The sequence below is a fragment of the Musa acuminata genome, chromosome BXJ2-9 (assembly GCF_036884655.1).
Source record: "Musa acuminata AAA Group cultivar baxijiao chromosome BXJ2-9, Cavendish_Baxijiao_AAA, whole genome shotgun sequence".
Lineage (NCBI taxonomy): Eukaryota > Viridiplantae > Streptophyta > Magnoliopsida > Zingiberales > Musaceae > Musa > Musa acuminata.
The window spans coordinates 48,890,014-48,911,425 of NC_088346.1; the positions used below are offsets into that span (position 1 = coordinate 48,890,014).

Genomic DNA, 21,412 nt, shown 5'->3' on the forward strand with positions numbered 1-21,412 from the left:
ATATACATATACATATACATATACATATACATATATATATATATACATATACATATATATATATATACATATACATATATATATATATATATATATACATATATATATATATATATATATATATATATATATATATATATATATATATATATATATATATATATATATATATATATATATATATATATATATACATATACTTCCATCGAGCCCGCGCTGTCTTGTACTTGTTTGACCAGAAAAAGCCGACACGAGGAGAGTATTTAGAGAGGTATGATGAGACTGGTTGACGAACTAACCCACGTTGATTGAAGGAGCTGCTTCTCTTCTCCAATCTGCCATTCCCAAGTCTACCATTCCAAGTCTTCGGTTGTTTTGGACCGCCGCGAGGTAAAGACGAGTTCTGTTTTTCTTCCTTTTTTATTTGCATTGTGATCACCAGTTCTTCCCTTGCCATTTCAGCTCCGATCTTTTCCTCTCGTCCTGTACTCTCCATTGCCTAAAAGAGGGGATTTTTGGGTTTGGGTTTGGGGTTTTGGGAGAAGCAAGGAGATAGGAGGATGAAGTCGCCGCTGAGAATGTTTCGAGGCCTGAAGCATCAGGGCCACGAGGCCAAGGAGGGGAAGAAGCAGCATCGCGCCCGGACGAATCAGGAGGAACTTGTCCAGAACACCCGGGTAGAACCGGGCCTCCTGTCCTTGACTGCACTTCTCTGATTGCTTACTTGGTTTCGTGAAATATACATCGAAAAAGTTGGATCTTTATTTCGATTCCACACAAAAATATCTATTTTGCTCTCGTTTTGTAGTTTGTCTACGTAAGAGGTCTCCTTGTTTTGATGAAACATGCTGCAACTTTTGGTGTCTACTGCGTTACAGAATCTAAGTTGAAAAGCTTCTTTTCTTTCCCTTCGTTTCTCAGTTCAAATCAATTGCATTTATTTTCTACTTATGAATTTTGTTCTGGAATTATGGAATGGTTTGACCAAGATCTTCTCATGAGACTTAAAATTCTTATGCCAACTCTGTTTTACCTGTTTAGTGCCATCAGCATTACCTCCACTATATGCAAGTTTCTGTTTGTTTTAATTGATCTAGTTCGTGGGAGTGACTTGTTACCTCCAACCAAAGACACCAAATATTCTTTGTCATCACCTAAACCTTTTTCCATCAGTAGAATATAATATTTGTTTATCTTTCCTGGGAATTAGGATTAGGAGTTCACTTTTTTCACTTCTATTTTCATCATGAAGAAGGCAATGAGACAATTGCAAGTTGCAAGTTGCAACAATGAAAACTTACGTCCCTTGGCTTTATTCTAACAGGTAGAAGACTTAAGAAGCTTTACTGGGCAGTTTCACATGGATGCTTGTGTCCAAGCTCACTGGACATGTTGGATATGCATCCATGTATACACAACTCAGACACTTGTCTGATTTTTGATGATACTATTCTGTTGTCAAACAACAACAATAAGACTAGTGGGTTCTTTAATGATTCTATAGCTTCTTGTAAACTTAATTGTAATAGTTTCTATTTTCAAAACACTACAACATACACATCATATTTTAAAATTATTATTCTTTATACATGTCTTCATATCTCCAGTTTGTCTTCTTTCTGAACTGGATATTATATATGAGTCCTTATCAGACTTCATGTGCATCAAATAACACTGGTGTTAAAGGGAAAGAACACAACCACAACATGGTGACCCTTACTATCCTGCCACTCAACTGCTCATCAAGGCAATATTCCAAATGTATTTTTTATCAGCAACCAATTTGGATCGAGAAACTAAAGGCTTGCACATTTTTAGCTTACGAGAAAAATAGACAAAGTGAAAGCCTAAAATTGTTAGAAAGAAAAGGATATAGATTGACTTCATTATCATTATAAGGTAAAACTTTTGTTCTCTTAGTGCAGGTTATACATTACTCATTCATGAAATATGTCAGTAACAATGTCAATGGTATTTTGCCTTTGTCCTTGTGTTAAGAAATCTATACTTTAATAAAGAATTAAATATCAGCCATGGATTTGTCAATGTGGCATTTAGTTACGCTACACAGTGTGATGACTTTTTATGACTATTCATTGGCATCACACTGATCATGAAAAAAAGATATTTGAGCCATAGTATGGGGGAAAGACTTCCTTGACTTGAAGTCAACCGATGGAGGCAGAGAGCAGTTATTTTTGTTGTATAACTTATTAATGATAAGAGCTCAAGTAACCATCATGAATCCAAAATAATTCATGAAAAGGAGTCACAAATTAGTAGACGAGAAAGTGTAGCAACTTTTACTTTACAACTTTCAGCCTAGTCTTTGTATTTTATTACTGGTTCTGTCCTATATGGTTTAAGCAATTGTCAATATTGGAAGTCTTTTCCTCCTTTTTGCTGTCAAATCATATTTTCTTTTAGAAATTTTTTGGGCCCTATATTAAAGTGTCAACATGTGTGCTCACATATGTTGGTGTAATGATGTTGAGTCAGGTTCACCTGGCAAAATGAGGAAACTTACTTTCGCATTGCTGAGTCAAGTATGATTTATACCCATATAGGGAATAGATCCAAGATCCATATCCAATCCAGTTAGGTTTAATAGATCCGATATCAGGATGCTTCAGATTTCATTTTGGGGTATTGAGCTACATTAACACCTTCAGTTGGTGTCCTTCAGTAGACGTTGCATCCACACTTGTAGACATGGATAGTAAACATACTAACATGGGTCCCATATTAATGTATGTCAGATCTAGGTCATGTTGCCTGAAGGATTAGTTTTGTTTATTGAATTGAGAAATTATTCAACATTCCTGCTGTACTATGGATGAGACAGCTGGAGTGATTTTAAATTGAGTCTGCAAACTGTTCCGCTTTCATTATTTTCTCTAGTTGTCACTGTGCATATTTCAACAGTTATTGGTTCTCATTGCATACCTCTATCTCTCCAGTATTTAAAAATTTTTATACTTACTGTATGTGTGTCGGTGTTACAAAATAACAGCTTCTAACAGCTCCAAATTTTTTGGCTTGACTTTTATGTATATGGGTGTTAAACTGTGCAGCTGTTCTCTCAGAATTTCTAGGAAATTTGAACACTTCTTCACTTTGGTGAATTTACAAGACATAACACAAAAAAAGATAAATATGATGATGATTGTTAGTATGGCAACTCACAACCCGATTGAAAGAATAATTGAAATAAATGAAAATCCTTTTTACATAACCATTAGATTTGATGACTTGGTGTCATCTGGTGGCAGGATTTGCAGGATTTGAAGAGCTGCTATGATAGCATACTGTCTGCAGCAGCTACAACTGCAAATAATGCACATGGTACTGGTTCCTGCCCTATTACACATTAAAGGAATTTATTTAGCTAGAAAGTAAAATATGGCTGGCTATTCTTGTTTATCTGCAAATTACATTCTAATTGAATTTGTACCTTGGTTATAAAGAAAAAAAAAAAATATTCATCTTCTGAGAAGTTGCATCATGTATGCCAAGTCAGAATGTAATTTATCACAAATACAAATTATGTTAAATATGTTAGATTGTTTTCCTCTCTTATGAGTGCAGCATAATTCCAATTTTCTGAATGCTGAGTGGTATACATGTTAAGATGCTGTAAACAGATATTTTTTATGATTTACTTTATTTGATGGTTTTTCTGAATCAGAAAGATGTATAATGTACTTCACAATCTAGTTCCATTGGTTAGTTTATCAGGAGTTGCTTGGTTAAGCTTTAATTATTGTAATTAAGGCAATAAAGAAAAATATTCTGTAAAGTATGTCTAATCCAAACCAGAAGAATTCTTTGATCAAACAAAACAATGTTATCAAAGAATTCATATAATCAAAAGGTGTCCTGCAGCTATATGCTAGTGTTCTTACAGGTAAGTGTTAAAACTTTATTTATAACTTATACCGGATCCGCATGTTGCATCTTTGATAGTTTTTCTATTGATTTTATCTCCATTTTGTGTGTGTATCTAAGCTTATCTGATAAATGGTATTTATGCAAATCTCGTAATCCATTTTATATTCAATGAGTTTGGGGATCTTCTTGTCACCTGCTGAAGTCCTTATGCCCTTCAATATAAAAAACTATCACTTTTCTTTCCCTTCCTTCACTTGCCAGCTCTTAATAGTATAATCTAGACAAATATAATTAGTCTATGCCCCTCTGGATCTCTATTATTATGATATACTGCATTTAGTGGATTGATATATTTTTTTTCAAGGATACATTTTAATCCTACTTTTCTTAGGGTTTATCTGTTTAATATTATTTTTTCCAGAAAAAAAATATATTAAGTCATCACAGATCTAGTAAACGATCTGTGTAAGTCATTATACAAAAGCGAGGAAAGTTCAGTAGTTAAAGAATTCTCCCTCAAAGAGAAAACTTATAAATCCTAGAAATTCTAGCAGCCCAATTGGCTGCTTGATTACATTCTTTATAGCAATGCATCACATTAAATGTGATTATTTCTTGTGAAACGATTTTGATATCCGCAACAATATCTGTTTAATATTATGCTAGACTTAAGACCTTACACAATATTGCCTAGTACTTAAGAAGCCAATTACCACGAAGCAATTTGGATCTGAACCAGATATGGGTTATCTGGAGCCATGGCCAGCCAAGATATTGTCTCTTTTGACCAATCATTGGGGTTTTTTGGTCCCATAGATGGATGCACAAGGCAGGTCACCCTATTTCCACTAGGCCTAATTGTAGGTAACCTGAGAGCAGATGTGGCCTCTGACATGATAGTTTATGTCCTTATGATGGAGGTGATATTGACTGCAGTGAACAGATTTAGAAAGGCTCTAGATAGTTTAAACTTAAAAGAGAATCTAAATCAATTAGGAAAGGCTCCAAACTCAGTAACAGCAGGACCAAAGCAGCTCAAAATAATTTGTGAAAGGCAAACAGGAGACCAAAGCTCATTGAGGATGCACCAAAGGAAGCAAGGGAAGTTACACACCCTTCTCCTAACCAAAATAGTAACTCTTCCATATATATATCTCTTATGCAATAAATATAGTTTTTAGACTGGTCTAGAATCCTTTAATAGACAAGGATGTGAACCTTTCAAACTTATGTTTGACTATTGCTTTCTCTTCTTTTGCATTAACAATGTAGAAAGTTACTAGTAATTATAGTTGATAATTTTGTTTAGCTTCTACCTATCCTTGAGTTGAGGTAGCAATTGTTAGAGGATTACTATGGTATCAATATGATGAATGTAACATACTGGTATATTTCGAAGGCATTCTGAATTTGTATATTCTTTCAGAGTTCTCAGAAGCACTGGAGGAACTGGGCACCTGTTTTCTTGAGAAAACTGCATTGAATGATGATGAAGATAGTGGTGAGAAAATCCAACTTTGTACTTTTATATATGCCACACGGTATAAGTGTATGACTATTGATCTCACAAGATAAACCCTAATTCTTCTGTGTTTTCTGTAGATATCTCATATACTTAGCCTCCTGCAACTACATCAAGTATACTAATCATATAACTCAACCTTGCTGAATGTATTTAATGCAACCTGGAGTTTTCTTTAGATATACCTGATTCCCCCTTCCTAAACTATGAAGATACCACAAGGATTCTTTCTTTCTCCAGAATGAACAGTAGATACTTGTTGTGAAGAATTGATTTATTTTACAAATTGTTTTAATCATTATTTGCCATTCTTTTAGTTTTTCCAACCTCTTCAACAACTAAATCCATATTAGTCATTCATGCAGGTCGGGCTTTAATGATGATGGGAAAAGCACAATTTAAGCTGCAAAAACTTTTTGATGTATATGTGAGTCCTCTATTCTGTGTTGTGAATGCAGGAAGTTGTTCTTGTCACCACTTTGTCTAAGCAAATATGTTGGTGTCAGTATAAGATGAGAAATTTTACTCTATCTTGCAGCGGGTCCATATCTTACAGACAATGGAAAAGCCATCAAGATCCCTTCTCAGAGAGCTTCAAGTTGTAGAGGTTTGATCCTTTTAGTACTTCTTTCAAACTGGAAGTTGAATGGTCAATTAGAGAATTCTTGAAGTTCCCTTTATACTGAGTTGCTCATTTATATCTTATGATCTTTGACAAAGTCAGGGCTACTTACCAAGCATTATATATCACTTTAGGTTTTCACTCTTCTGTTGGATTCTATCATTAGAATCCTTCTCAGGCATCCACTGATTTGAAGATGGCCAATCATGTCGTAAACATAAAATAAATCTAATGTCATAATTGAATAAAGCACTTGGTGCATTTGATAGTTAAAAGATATCATTGTTCTAAGGTAGTGCCTTCTATATTATCAAGATTATATTATTTCATATTTTGATGGCATATGCAATTTACTAATGACATTACAATGATCAGACCAAAGATGGGATAAACTTTGAGAATTTTAGATGCATATTAGAATATATAAATTATAGAATAAGCAGATTTAAGTTTAAATAGCAATCACCAGAGAGTAAATTGATAGCAAGTGCTTATGTCTTGTATGTTGTTAGGAAAGTAATGCCATAGGGGACATTGCTTACCAATTTAGCACTGGAGCATTAAAGTGGAGAAATATATGATGGTCCTTATTATCACTTGATGCCCATTAAAAGGGTTATAGGTCTGGTGTAGTGATGCTTTATGAGTTGGAATTATGTTGGTTACTCAAACATACATTTGGAAATGGATGCACTATAATTGAAAATGTTGGAAGGGATCAAGATGTTAATGTGAAAGAATGGCAAGTTGGAGGCATTTATCAAGTATACTGTGAGGACTACCAATTTGAGTGGTCCCTTCATATGTGATTGATGTGGCTTAGCTTCCAAAATCATAAATTGAACATCAAAAAGGAATAAAAGGATGTAACAAGTAGATAAAACTTCTATATAATTCTCTGGTATCAATGATATTTGAGACTTAAAAACTAATATAAATTGTATCTGAAGGCATGAGGTCATTCCATTTTTTTTAGGTCAGAATTTGGTCTGAACTCTGAAATGGATGCTGCAATGTTGTGGATGGATTACAAAATTCAGTATTTTATTCATTTACGTCTATGATTAGATCTTTGGTTCAGTAGAAGTTTTATGGTTATTTTGCTACTTCTGTTCGTCTTTAAGATCCATAGTACCTCAAGGTGAGGTTGCTTCTTCATAACTTAGGTGTCAAGTGTTTGAGTTAGAGAAACAATTGCTGCATGCAGAAGCGAAGTTGCATATATTTGACTCTTTCCATCCTTCTATTAGTCTCTCGAGGTTAGAAATCTCACAATATGAAAAGCTCTAGAGACCATCTAGATATTGATTGTTCATTTTGGTGCATGTCACCTATCTTTGTTTTTAATTCTCTCTCTCAGGTGTCGTCATCATCATCAAGCACTGGCTGGTACATCACTCTTACTGATCGATACAGACGGTAATGATAGGAGTTTGACCAATACTGATCCAAATCGTCTAAAGTTTGACCCTAACAGTCAATTTGATCGTTGGGATCTCTTTTGGGGTTTGAATCCCATCCCTTTCTCCTCTTTCACTCTCATTCTCATTAAACTCTCCCATCCTTACAACCTAAGATTCCTATTCATTTATGCCTCATATAAACTTTACTGCTGTTTAAATATAATAAAATTACCATTAAATTAGGATAAAAAACCTTTAAAAGGTTCTTTTTCTGTAAATTCCTAATTATTATTTTTTTTTAAATTAGTACATCTGGCATACCAACCTATGGTATGCTAGTACCAATCGGTACATATCAATCTGCCCATGGATCAATACCACCAGTCGGCACGAAATGGATCTATGTATATAACCAATGTTGTCAAAAAGACCCTCACTTAACCACTTTGATGTAGACGCTTACAAAAGGAGAGACCGAAGTGAGAAAAAAAGCTCTCGAGGAATTTGATTTAGTTACTTCTACAATCCCTCAAGCAACATCCATGTGCAACTGTCCATTTATTTGCATCGTGTATTGTGGAGTTGAATTGCAACTATTGCTGGTCACTTCTATCCTCTCCTCACAGTAGTTTTCTTCCTTGTTTTTTCCCTTCCCTCATATCTCCTCGTCTTTCCTCCACAATCACTCTCCCCTCGCTCAGAGATTGTTCTGTCGTTGTTGTTGCTCTCCCACATTCTTCTCTTACCTCGTTTTCCCCTCTCCTCTCTTCGTGGCCAGCAAATTTGACCACCATCGCCTTTTCTTGCATCTTAGCTCGTATCTTTCTTCCCTCCCTCTTCTTCTCTCCTCTTTGCTCTCCACGGTCCGTGCCTGCCACTATGAACACCTTCTTCTCTCCCATCCCTCTTCTTCTCAAAATTTTTGACATTGTTGTCCATCCCTACCCCTTCTTTTATCCTCTCTCCATGGTTCTAACTGGCTCCTCCTTCCATCTCCTTTCCTCTCTCTCTTTTAATTTTATCTTTAATTATATTTATGTAAGTTTTGTAAGGTGTGCTCTTTGATTTGCATAAGCAAATGCCTCTGTGAGTGCCTGCCTCATTGAGCAGTACAGCCCATGGTGCCTAATAGCTCCTAGCTTTATGGACAATTGAACAAAAAAAGAAATACTTGGATTGCTATATTCAGCATGACTCTGTTCAGATTTGTCAAAAGAAACTTAGTTCCATAAATCCATGAAAAGTTTCATCAATGATTATGCAAAAAAAATTTAATATGAATTCAAGACTTTCTTTATTGATCATACTTTAGATATTCATTATAACTGGAAGTCTCTTCTGAAAGTCTAGAACTTTAAATTGGATTTAGAAACTTTAATCGACTTTTGCAATACACTCAAAATTGTTTCATATGCTTAGCGACCTAATTAGGTTCAAACCTTAGGACAACATGAGAGATATTATGGAACTTTAGGTAACAATATCCTTGAAAAGTTTAAAATTGTAAATTCACCACTGGAAGTTCATATTTCATATACGCAGATACTTATATCAGACATATCTTTCAAATATATATTTAAGCTTATGTGTGCTATATTCTAGATTCCTAATTTTGAAGGAAAATATATGCACATATCAACCTTGCAAGAGCAAATAAGCAAATTATGACCTTTTCAGGTTGCATATGATCTTCCTCTCAATGTAACATGAACAGAAGAAAACTTTCCATGACCAATTAATAGTCCCTCCCTCTCAGGCATAAATATTTCCTGGATATAGTTAAGATGTACTGGTATAACATTACCTATCCATTAAGTTTGCAGTTGAAATTGACAATCCTTTGAATTTCAAGCTTTTACTACCTTGATGGTAAAACCTGTTTCAATCTATCCTTGTGATAGCTAATTTTTTAACAATGCCTTTGAGTTTTGGACAGTGCTGGCCCAGTCTTTTTATTGGATTATTGTAAAGAAGAATAAATTTCTTCAATTTAAGTCTTCACCTTTTGAACTTCTACCTTTATGATAAAGTATGTTTCACCCTTCCATAGACTGGCAAATGACTTGATCATGTTTTGTTTTTGGGGGCTAGCGCCTGTCGGCATGGATCAGCATGAATTCCATGCACCTGTCATGCTGGCATAATCAGCATGAACTCATCCTATGACATTTAAAACCTTGGTTTGTTTGGTGTTCAATACATATGTACATCAACTACAGTTTTGGTTTTCCTGTTCTTTGTTGCTATTCCAGGGTTACTGCACTGTTTTATTAACCACATTCAGGCTGTTTACTGCTTATTGATATTGTAATAGAAACATTATCTTTTGTAAGAAATTTAGATGTGTTATTTGCTTGGTAAGATTATTTTCGGTTGCAGGAAATGAAACGCCTTTGTGATGCTAAAAGGTAAGGAAGTATCAAAATTGTGTCCTCTGCTGTAGTGTTTTCGTTCTTATGTTAGACTTGCCATCTTCAGAGAGATCTATAGGAACTCGTTAGAGGCACATAGAGGAAAATGGATGTTGAGATATTCCAAATCTGGAACTTTCTCATCAAAGGAGTTGCAAGAAGCTCAAGCCAATTATGAAGAGGAGGAAAACATGTTTATGTTTCGATTGAAATCATTAAAGAAAGGTCAATTTCAAAGTCTTCTGACACAGGCCACTCGCCACCATGCTGCACAGGTAGTTTAACTCGTATCAAGAACATATGTTCTCTTCATAGAATAAACTGTTATTCTGATGTTAATTTTCCTCTCATTGGATTCAGCTAACATTCTTCAAGAAAGGACTTAAGATGCTTGAGATGGTTGAATCACATGTTAAAGCCATTGCTGAACGACACCATATTGCATACCAGTTCAGTGATCTTGAAGACGATGTATCAGACTATGATGATGATGATGATGATGATTATGATTATGGTGGCAGTGATGTTGGGGAGCTAAGTTTTGATTATAAAAAAAATTTCCAAGGAAAAAATGTTATTTATACATCTCAAAACTCAATAGAGGTAAAATTCTTAAGGCTTTGTTTTGTGTTACTTATACTATCATTTTAGAAGAACATTCTCCATTATAGATATGTTAACTGGTTATTAAAAATGATTTAAAGCTGATATAATTAGTGTTGCTTGAAACGTGACTTCAAAAGGAAGCATTAATGTGTGCATGCACTTAGCCTCCATCATTTACAACAAATAAAATGATATAGAAAGCTATCAGGACACTATGTCAACAAGTTATAGGCATTAATATGTGCGTGTGCTTGGCCAATAAAAAAAATCATGCAGAAAACCTGTAATAAGCCGGTTCAATGATTTCATCCATCATTTACAATGGGTAAAATGTCACAAGTTGCTCTTCTTTTATTATTTAGCTTTCCTTGTAGACATCATCATTCCTGCATCCTTAGAGACATGTATTTGCTGAAACCTTGAACTTCAATTAAGGACTTGATCTGTTTTGACATGAATTTTTGTGGACGTTCGACATCATTGTATAGATATGTAGTCTTTACTCTTTAGGACTTTAGAACAAGTCAAAAGAAGACATACTGAGGTGGACAGGTAGTGAAGTATGTTCAGAAAGTCAGAGGTTTGATTCAAGTAGCATCCTTCAATGATACCAATGGAAATAATTTAAGATTTTTCAACATATAACAACAAGAAAAAGACATGGACTAATTTGGTTGACTACATGGCCTTTTCCCATCATTGAGCTCTATTTAGAGTGACATCCCTGGTCAAACTAAAAGCAGCCAGATCTTGTTTTTATTGTTTCTTATAAAGTTTTGCATGCTTCCCTCTACCTCTCCTTGCATCACTTATCATAATCAACTCCATCTTACTATGGCATACACATGTTTCCTCCAAGTATGACTATATCATTTGAAGTGATATTTTCTCATTTAATTCTAATAGAGCTAAACTAAATTATTTGCTAATTAAACATTTCTTGTTCTACCTTTCTAATAACTGTGAATATCGACCTACACTTTTTCATCTTGGCTACAGTAACTTTTTGAGCATGTTATTTCTTAACTGCCTTACACTGGACATATAAAACACATTTTTTTTTTTATATTCTGTTAATCTTATGAGTACATGAAGATCACACAAGACTCATGACATACCATGCAGACTGTTTTGGTAGTGTTCAACCAAAAATAGTTCTTGATAGAATACCCGTGAATATTCTTGAAAAACAATTGACACCAAAATCAAATTGCAATAATTGATAAAAAATAGTATCATTTTATAAACTGTAAAGCTGAAGAAGTCGGCACTTTGGTAAAATCTTTCTTGTCTAAAAAATTTGAGCTTAAGTGGATAAGGGCATATGGATTCGCTACAACTACAAGAAATTTCTCATATGTATTCGGACAGCAGTGTTTTAATCAAAAGATAAAAAAGTGTGACACAGAAGTAAAGCAAATAAATACATCATTTTGATAATGTAATGTCTGTTTCTGGATGTTTTCTGTTTATGATCTATCTCATTTTACTATAACATGGTTTATTTTATGCTTTATTTCACTTGTGCAGGAGAGCATCGACAGAAGCCGATTAGACATGCTCAGTTTCAGTTGCAGGCCTGGATACAGCAGCCAATCAGCACCAATTTTTGCTGATAAGAAGCTTGATTTAACTGAGAAGACAGAAACACCACCCTTATCAACCAGAAAATTTCACTCATATGTGCTACCTACACCAGTTGGTGATAGAAATCCAGAATCAAATCCTGGTACTGCTCCTTGTGTGGAGAAAAATGATTGTTCCCCACCACTGTGGAATTCATCTCCATTAGAGGCAAAAAGACCTGTAAAAGATTTCAGGGAGAGAGAATTATCAAGTCCAACCACCTTCAAGAATTCAGTACTTAGAGGGAGCAATATTAACAGTGGGCCCATCAGTATGCCATCATATTTCTCGGAGAAGCCGTCAATGCCGCAAATTAATCAAAAAACAGCTTATGATACTAATAATTTCAGACGACAAGCCTTCTCTGGCCCATTGACAAGCAAACGTTTTTCAAGCAAACCCATAGTTTCTACTCCTGATTATAGATCTTCAGTGGAATTTCCCCCTGTAGGCTCTTCCGCATCACAACACGTGTTTAAACCTCAATCATCTCCACCTCATAAGGAGACTCATAGAACTTCACCTCCTCCTGTATCATATCCAAAAATCAGCGAGCTTCATGAGCTTCCTAGGCCCCCATTTGGTTCAGAGAAGTCAACAGGAGCATCCACTTTGATTGGTTATTCTGGTCCCTTGGTCTCTAGAAGCAAAGTGCTTAATGCAAGAAATAATATGCCATCAGATGTCTCATATAAGACATCACTACCAGCACCTTTTGTACATATCAGCCGCAGTTTCTCAATACCATCTAACAGTCAAAGAATATCAATGCTTACAGCTGCTAGGTTGTTGGAGTCTCCTCACAATCTAGTCACAGTAGAAGAGATCACTTCATCACCTCTCGCAATCTAATGACCATACTTCCAGTATCTACAACTTCATAACTGATTGCTGCAGTTACAGAAAAAAGTGGGAGTTGGTAAAACCACATTTATGTGTTCCATTTTCTAAAGGTAACTTCTTCAATGTGTTTCATACTTTAAAGTGTGTATATATGCATGTATATTTCATTTGTCTCAATTAGGCATTTATGACAGTAAGTTTAGATTGAATATTTCGATGGTAAGCAAACATGAACTTGTTAGACGTGTCAGTATTATTGTCTTCCTACAGATTTTCCTTGAAGTTGTCGGAAAAAGAGTCTTGAATATTTCAATGTGAGCAAACATGAATTTGTTACACATATCATATTATTGTCTTCCTACAAATTTTCCTTGAAATTGTAGGAAAAAGAGTCATTTGTTTCAATGTGACACATGATACTCTGATATGTTGCCACCTTCTTGTCTATTAAATGATAGGATCTAGTTCCACATAGGGTTTTAGAAGGCTTGATAATCATTCATTAAAGGTTTATTTCTTTTTTAGTGGACAACTAATTTCTTTTGGCTTCTTCAGGATATGATTATTTATTGCATTCCTGCACTTTGAGCAGTTTACATTATTTGTGCTGTTGGATATTCCATTGGTCGATAGAAGTTTAGTAGTTTGAAAAACATGATGTAAGTAATAAAACACCAGAACACGATTTGCAGATATAATATGTTGTATTATGGAGCATGTTAAAAACATTGGAAAACACAGTAAAGCATGTAGATGAAGTACAACATAGAAATCAATGAGGTTCTCAAAAGTGGAGTGAAAATAGCACATGGTTCTTGATATGATGCCCAAATAAAGGTATTGAATGCTATTTAGTATCTGCCCAAAAAATATTCTAAATGAGGACAAAAGACATATGCTATTTGCATTGTGCAACCTATATGTAGCAGCATGAGTCAGAGCTTATGACATGAGATGTCAAACCAACTGAAATTTAAACACTTGCATTAGGTGAAAGGAAGTTAAACAGAATTTTGTAAAAGCTTATGTTGTACTTTGAAGATTTTTTTTAAATTTGTTAGGGAAATATGGAATAAACAAGCTGCTTTGTCAAATTCATTGCATAAGTTTCTGATAGCAATTAACAAAAAATCTTATCATGATAGATTTACCATTGATGGAAAAATGGTAAAAGGTTACTTGCTTCCTTTCCTGTTCTGGTAATGAGAGTAGCAGTGGGCCGTTGACCAAAGTGGGACTAGTGACAATTAACATAGATAATATAGGGTTGCATGAATAAGCTGCATATAGCTTAATCACTCTGCAATAGATTTTGCATTGTCAGAAAATGAGAATGCAATTATATCAGTCTTCTTCTTAACTTCTCTAAGGGTTTCAATGATCTTATACTCACATAGTTATAGCGGCACTTATCAATTGGAAAAGTTATTGTTTAGATTCTCCCTGATCTTTACTTTTTTCTCTTGTCATATTATAGAAATGCGGACAGGGGCTTTAACTTATTGAAAATGTTGGATATGGGTAGTAGTTAAAATTACATTGCAAGTCAAAGAGCTCTTAAAAAGGCAGATTTTTGGTTGAAAAGGATTTTATTTACAAGGTGGAAAGGAATTAAAACATCTCCAATAGAAATGCTGCACTTCTTGAAGCCAGATGCTGCTTTTTTGTTATCTTGTGTTCTAACAAAGACGATCAAGGATGATTTCCTTTGTGGCTGAGATATCTGAGGTGGGTGTGTTAACTAGGAGGAATAAATTAGGCTGGTTGCGGTGTGTTAGCATGAAGATTACCTATTCAGAGCAGTAAAAAAAGCATCTTAGTTTGCTGTTTTTGTAAAACATAAGCAAGATGTCATCAAGCCACGTAGATCCATAATGCGACTCGGGGTTGAGGGAAAATTCAATTGGTTCATTGAACTGGTAAGAAGCCAAGAACCTCATCAAGGGGATTTGTCTTTAGATCAGATCCCTTTATTTTCCACAAATTAAATTTATTCTTTCCCCCTATTACTCATTATTCTAGATTTGAGTGCATGTATCCTCCATTAAATGTTACTAGATGTAAGCAGGCACATCACTTGGAAAGACAAAAATAGATGGTTTCTCACTATTTTTGAAAGAAATAGAAACCCATGCAATGAACAAAAAACGGAAACTAAATGAAACACACATTATGAAGATTGATGGTTGGTCTCGATTTGATGTGAGGATGATGCTGTCCGTGCATAGACCTCACTTAAAGTGAGGCACATTATATTACTGGAGGTCTTAGTTGTATCCCTAGAAAAAATTTGATTTATGTTTCTGGTATGCAACTGAGATTTTAGTTCTTCTCATAAGCAATCTAGTAGACCGGTCAGATGATGCTTTACTTCTTTGGTTTCAGAATACTCGTGACCGATGCCGTTTTGCTGTTCAGAGTCAATATGTTGTCTGTACCTTCTTGCAGTTTTGCGTACACTGCCGGTGTAAATTCGCAGCGCCCGGCTGATCTTCATTCCATATATTAAAGCAGAAGTTTTGTCGATAAATCATCGTCGAGCCAATTTTTTTCTTTGATTATAACCATTTAGTTGTGACAGAATATACTACTATTGATAGCTTTTAACTGTAGATATTGAGGTTTCCAACAGGTCATGTTGTCAACACAAGTTGGAGACTGTTTTGAGTAATTCTTGATCCAGTGATCCATGGAATAAAAAGTCGTCTTTCTTTTTGTGTTGTAAACTTGATCAAAGGTAAAAGGATGCATGTTTATATCTTACGGTAGATATAAGATATACGTATTAGATTATATAGTTATATCTAATTAGATAGGATGTATTATAAATCTAATTGAATTCTGATTACAATTATTATTCAATAGAAAGGAAGTTCAGTTATTTTAGATTCTCTGTTCTTATATATAAATAGACAAGATTTCTAGTATGTGAAGGTGTCGACATATTGATACATGACATTATCGAAAGATTATATAACTTTTTTAATCCTTCTTAGTCATGTGACCTTGGGAGAAGAAAATATGAATTGAGTTTTTTTTTTACATGTGAATTTAGTTATCATTGTAGATCGATATCATTGATTTTTGGATTCGAGTACGATGCCCTTACAAATAAAGATTTTTTTTAATAACATATAAACTCAAGATAATTATTACTAATCATGATTATCATTAAATTAAATATTAAAATTTTTAATATCTAAAATGCCTTTTATTGTTTTGATCAATTGATTGATTATTAATTAATATTATCTAAGGATATATATATATATATATATAATTTTATTATAATTATTTATTAATTTCAAATTTCTTAAAAAATAATGGTTTGCATTAACTTTGTTATATTATGTAATTTAAGTGAATCCTCCAATGCATTATTTATCAAATCTCTCCTGAAATATTTATTTTTATTATTTATTAGTTAATAATGGCATGTAATATTATTTATTATGTGGCGTCACTATGACGTCGGCGTTTGTCGTCGCGTTGACGGATGAAAAATGAGGGCGGAGCTGCTCACTGCGGTACGGTTACCTCCCTACCGTTCTTCCTTTCCACTCTTGACCTCTGAGAACCTTCCGTTCCACGTTCAAACCTCTCTGTCGAGAGAGAGAGACCTGACGCCATCGAGCCCCTTTCGCCTTGATTTGAACCGCCGCCCCGTCCTCCCTTCGCTCGCTATCTCACCCATTGCCCCTGTCAGCCTCTCCTCTAATCCAATTCCCTCGGATCTCTCGCTTTCACGTGCGTGCGGGACACAGACTCGGGTTGGGGAGGCAAACCGACACCAGCGGCGGGAAGATGGTGAGGTTGCCGTACCTGACCGCGTTGACCACCCTGTTCAGCTACGGCCTCCTGTTCGTGTTCGGCCAGCTCAGGGATTTCTTCCGGAAGATCATCGATTGGTCCAAATCCACCTCCAAGGGCCTCAAGGTCCCTCCTTTTGTCTTTAGATCCCTCCCCCCTTTCGGCTTCTGATTCCTCTCCTTTCTTTCTTATCTGCTTGGGGTGTTGGATTCGGGTTCTGAGGGGGAATTCTTGGTTTCTTCTGGAATAGGGGTATGCCCCGATCTGCTTAGGGCTCGAAGATTTCTACACCCGCCGCCTCTATCTCCGCATTCAGGTTTGTTCTTTTCTGAATCTTCTTATCGGTTTCCTCTTCAAAGTTCCATTTTTTTATTGTTTTCTCCTTAATTCATGTAGTTTGTTTACCATATTTAATGAGTAAGTTTTGCACGATTTTAATAACAAAAGGATTCTGGATATTCTGTATATTCGTCATCTTTGCCCCAGAGCAAATTGGAATATGTTGTCATAAAGTGCCACAAGATCCCTGCTTGTTCGTTGTATAAAGACGCCTGCTTCGCTTGCAAATTTTGTATACTCAAGCACTTTAGAGCTTGTTTGCTCTACTGAAAGTGGAAAACGGCACCTTACGAGAGTTTTCTGAGTTATTCCCAAACTCAAATCATACAACCAATCTCTCCTTTCAACCTTCCTGTAAATGACTTAGGAGGTTTTTCGAGTGAAGTTCAGTTTCTCCAAATTTAAGGCTTTCTGAAACTTCTCTTTCGAGTTCCAGGCTGCTTCTGCTGAACCAAACATAGAAAGTCAAGTCATTCTCATTGAAAATCCACCTTGATCATGCACTTCTGGTGAAATAAACAGACGTTGGTTTTGCTCAAGTGTTGCACTGGAATGTTCAGCATAAACTTCTTTTGAATGTAGTAACAGTCAAAGAACTTACTAAGTTTGGTAGTTTGTTATATACAATGTTGCTGAAGGAAAGATGGTTTCCAAATAACAATGATGTTATCTAAAACTGAAAACAAATGAAATGGGATAAGAAAGATTTAGCCAGTAGATAACGACATTGCAATGACGCAAGAAGGTCAATTTTGTTGTTTATTTCACTTTATTAATTGTGATGTGTCGTTGTCTACTTACCAAGAAGGCTTTCTTATCCTTCTTCATATGTTTAAATAAATAATTCAAAAATCCTGTGTTTTGTATATTTTTAAATATTTTCTTTGATTAATTGTGATTTTTTTGTATGTTTAAATAAATAAATAAAACTTATCGGCTCAAATCATATAAATGTATGATTTGAGCCCATAAGTTTCTAAACAGCATAATGTAGAAGGAAGATACCTTTGCTATTTTCTTAGGAAACTGATATTTCTTGATACCTATGGGAAAACCTATACGACTCATATGACAGATAAGTCTAACTGGTTTTTGACCAAACCAAATAATCCCTGGAAAATATTTGTCACTGGATTTTGATTTAACAGATAAATTTTCTCTCATGTATCTGGCAGACAATGACCACAATGACCTTTAATGCGATCTCTTAGTATTGCACAACCACAATGGCCAAGTCTTAATCCTTGTGACATATGCAATTAAAGTTATTTTCGTGTCATCATTAGATTTGATTTCAGAATGACAGTAGTCCATTAGGCTATGAGCTCAGCTACAATCCAGGTGCTATGATTCTTTTAGTGAGTTGTATATCTTATGACAACAAATGTTCTGATGTGGCAGGACTGCTTTAGTCGACCAATTGCTAGTGCACCAGATGCTTGGATTGATGTGGTTGAACGATATTCTAATGATAATAACAAGACACTACAGTGAGTATTTTTCACATAATTTATTGTCAGATACATGATCTTTTGATGTCATCAGAAATTTCTACCATATTCATGTATCTGAGACTTATAAAGCATAGTCTATGGTCAAGGATAATGAAACTTATGGTTTGTAACCCTGCTGATTAAAATACAAATATATTGCCTAATTTAAGGATAACAAAACATAAAATGTATGCTCCCCTGCTGCTTATCAGACAGATTCTGAAACAGAATGCTACTTTCTGTTACTGAAGTCCTTTAAAACTTATTGAAAAGTTTAGACTGTTTCTAATAATCTCTGCAGCCGGACCTCAAATACTACCAAGTGCCTCAACCTGGGATCATATAACTACCTTGGTTTTGCAGCAGCTGATGAATACTGCACGCCCCGTGTTATTGAGTCTTTGAAAAAATACTCTTCCAGCACCTGCAGTATCCGTGTAGATGGCGGTATGAATTTTTCTGCTTGATGTATTACAGACGAGAGTCTTTCATGAATGTGGGATCAATCTGGCTTTCGTGAATCAGGCACGACTGACTTACATAATGAACTGGAGGAGCTAGTTGCAAGATTTGTGGGAAAACCAGCTGCTATAACTTTTGGCATGGGTTATGTGACAAACTCTGCCATTATCCCCATTCTGATTGGGAAGGTTTGTACAATTTCTTGTGTGTTATGTGCATAATTCAAAAAAAAGAACTTAAAGGATTCTTATCAGTGTTGTCTTGCTGCATAATTATGATCATTTATAGGGAGGACTGATTATTAGTGATTCTTTGAATCATAACTCCATTGTCAATGGTGCTCGAGGATCAGGTGCAGCAGTACGTGTTTTCCAGCACAATAGTAAGTTTTTAACATCACAATGAAATTGATGTTATCCTTGTAGTTGATTGTTCTCAGTTTCTGTTACTGTGGTTTTGTAGACCCCTCACATTTGGAAGAGGTGCTGAGAGAGCTGATAGCTGAGGGACAGCCTCGAACACATAGGCCGTGGAAGAAAATTATTGTTATTGTTGAGGGTATCTACAGCATGGAGGGAGAACTTTGCCAGCTTCCTGAGATAATATCTGTTTGCAAGAAATATAAGGTTTGATCATCGTTAAGTTAATGTCCCAATCTTCTGCATAGATACATCCTTGAGCAAATGGGTGCTGCATATTATTGTCCCAAGCACTGACTAAAACAAAGGATTAGTTTGACAATATCTCTGTGCAAACAGGCATACACTTACTTGGATGAGGCCCACAGCATTGGTGCAGTTGGAAAAACTGGCAGAGGAGTTTGTGAGCTCCTAGGAGTGGATCCAGCTGATGTAGATATCATGATGGGCACATTTACAAAATCCTTTGGATCTTGTGGAGGATATATTGCGGCATCCAAGGTTCTCTTCTTGCAAAAATAAGATTCACAAGGATCAAATGGTGTAGGACAAATTGTAAGATACCTTCTAAAGCTTATTGTTTTACTCAGGAAATCATTCGATACCTAAAGTACAGTTGTCCAGCACATCTATATGCAACTTCCATGTCACCACCAGCTGTACAGCAAGTGATATCAGCAATTAAAGTTATTCTTGGTGAAGATGGGTCAAGTAGAGGTAAACAAGGGATAACTTTGATACATTTCAAGTTTGTGTAGTTGCTGAATCCTCGGTGCTCCTTATTAGTAGTTGGTAGGTTCCTTATCAATGTTGTTATATCAGGGGCCCAGAAACTTGCACATATTCGTGAAAATAGTAACTTCTTCCGATCAGAACTTCAGAAGATGGGATTTGAAGTTCTTGGTGATAGTGACTCACCGGTTATGCCAATAATGCTCTACAACCCAGCAAAGATTCCAGCCTTCTCTAGGGAATGTCTCAAGCAGAATGTAAGTATCACTTTTCTTTCAAGCATATAACCATGGTTTAGATGCATAGTCATCAAACTTCGGAACTTCATTGTACTCTTTTTTTCTCTATAAAATTCTCCACTTCTTTGGATGAAGTATTGTCATCCTATCCCTTTGGAATTCATCATATGTGAACTAAACTGTTGAGAAAAGACGGCACCAGCATGGACATGTAGGATGAAAGTCACCTTGTTAATCGTAGCTGCAGGTTGTTTATGGATCTAATAATAACCCATGCATATTCGAGTATCTTATTGGTTAAATAACTTATACACTTCCAGGAATTCTATAGCTTCTGGGAATTTTACCTCAACATTGTTCAATAGATGGAATGTATATATAAGTACCGTAAGATATGATTATTCTGCTGCCAAAATGTTGTAGGTTGCCGTTGTCACTGTTGCATTTCCAGCCACACCTCTTCTTCTTGCAAGAGCTCGTATTTGCATATCGGCTGCACACTCGAAGGAGGACCTTATCAAAGGGCTGGAGGTAAGGCAATTTTTTGGAGATCCATCTTTTATCTCAGTTGGCTTGATCTTGCTCATGGTGTATCTCTTTGTTGTGCAACTCCAGGTCATCAGCAAAGTTGGTGACCTTGTGGGCATCAAGTACTTCCCTGCAGAACCACCTAATCACCAAGGACAGGGCCACAAGAAGCTGGAGTAGAGAAATACCGGTTGTGGGTCAACTGAAAATTTTATGCTGAAATTGAATCCATTTCCAATCACAAAGATGTCTGTTTTCGTCATCTTTGAATCGGATTTTCCCTTGAACGACCAATGTGTTCATCTATCCGAATCTGACTTTGGCCCTCCACATGTAGCCCACATGGTGCTTTCTTATGGACAGTTACTCGGTAAGTTGTGCTGCATAAACATGCTTTCCAATTTGTGTATATCATCATGATGCTCAATATGAAAGTCGCAAATATGACTCTAGTATGTTGGAACAA

At 35.5% G+C, this 21,412-nt stretch overlaps 2 protein-coding genes across 4 annotated transcripts; both read left to right on the forward strand.

Moving 5' to 3' along the window:
• The first annotated feature begins 252 nt into the window (after nucleotides 1-252).
• On the forward strand, nucleotides 253-15,692 carry LOC135581041 (uncharacterized protein At2g33490-like). 3 transcript variants are annotated; one of them, XM_065127166.1, is made up of 11 exons: nucleotides 253-390; nucleotides 463-677; nucleotides 3,273-3,345; nucleotides 5,318-5,392; nucleotides 5,767-5,840; nucleotides 5,952-6,020; nucleotides 9,818-9,846; nucleotides 9,917-10,124; nucleotides 10,210-10,452; nucleotides 11,986-13,034; nucleotides 15,310-15,692. In XM_065127166.1, the coding sequence occupies exons 2-10, from the start codon at nucleotides 561-563 to the stop codon at nucleotides 12,931-12,933; spliced, it is 1,836 nt and encodes a 611-aa protein (XP_064983238.1). In that variant the 5' UTR covers nucleotides 253-390; nucleotides 463-560; the 3' UTR covers nucleotides 12,934-13,034; nucleotides 15,310-15,692. The 3 variants fall into 3 exon arrangements, with proteins under 3 accessions (XP_064983238.1, XP_064983239.1, XP_064983240.1); XM_065127167.1 differs by having other exon boundaries at nucleotides 15,373-15,692; XM_065127168.1 differs by having other exon boundaries at nucleotides 5,779-5,840.
• Nucleotides 15,693-16,468: 776 nt separating this feature from the next.
• Nucleotides 16,469-21,412, forward strand: LOC135623804 (long chain base biosynthesis protein 2a-like). The gene is made up of 12 exons (XM_065127170.1): nucleotides 16,469-16,860; nucleotides 16,985-17,050; nucleotides 18,475-18,563; nucleotides 18,868-19,013; nucleotides 19,092-19,216; nucleotides 19,317-19,410; nucleotides 19,491-19,654; nucleotides 19,787-19,948; nucleotides 20,038-20,164; nucleotides 20,270-20,436; nucleotides 20,842-20,949; nucleotides 21,034-21,412. The coding sequence occupies exons 1-12, from the start codon at nucleotides 16,729-16,731 to the stop codon at nucleotides 21,124-21,126; spliced, it is 1,473 nt and encodes a 490-aa protein (XP_064983242.1). The 5' UTR covers nucleotides 16,469-16,728; the 3' UTR covers nucleotides 21,127-21,412.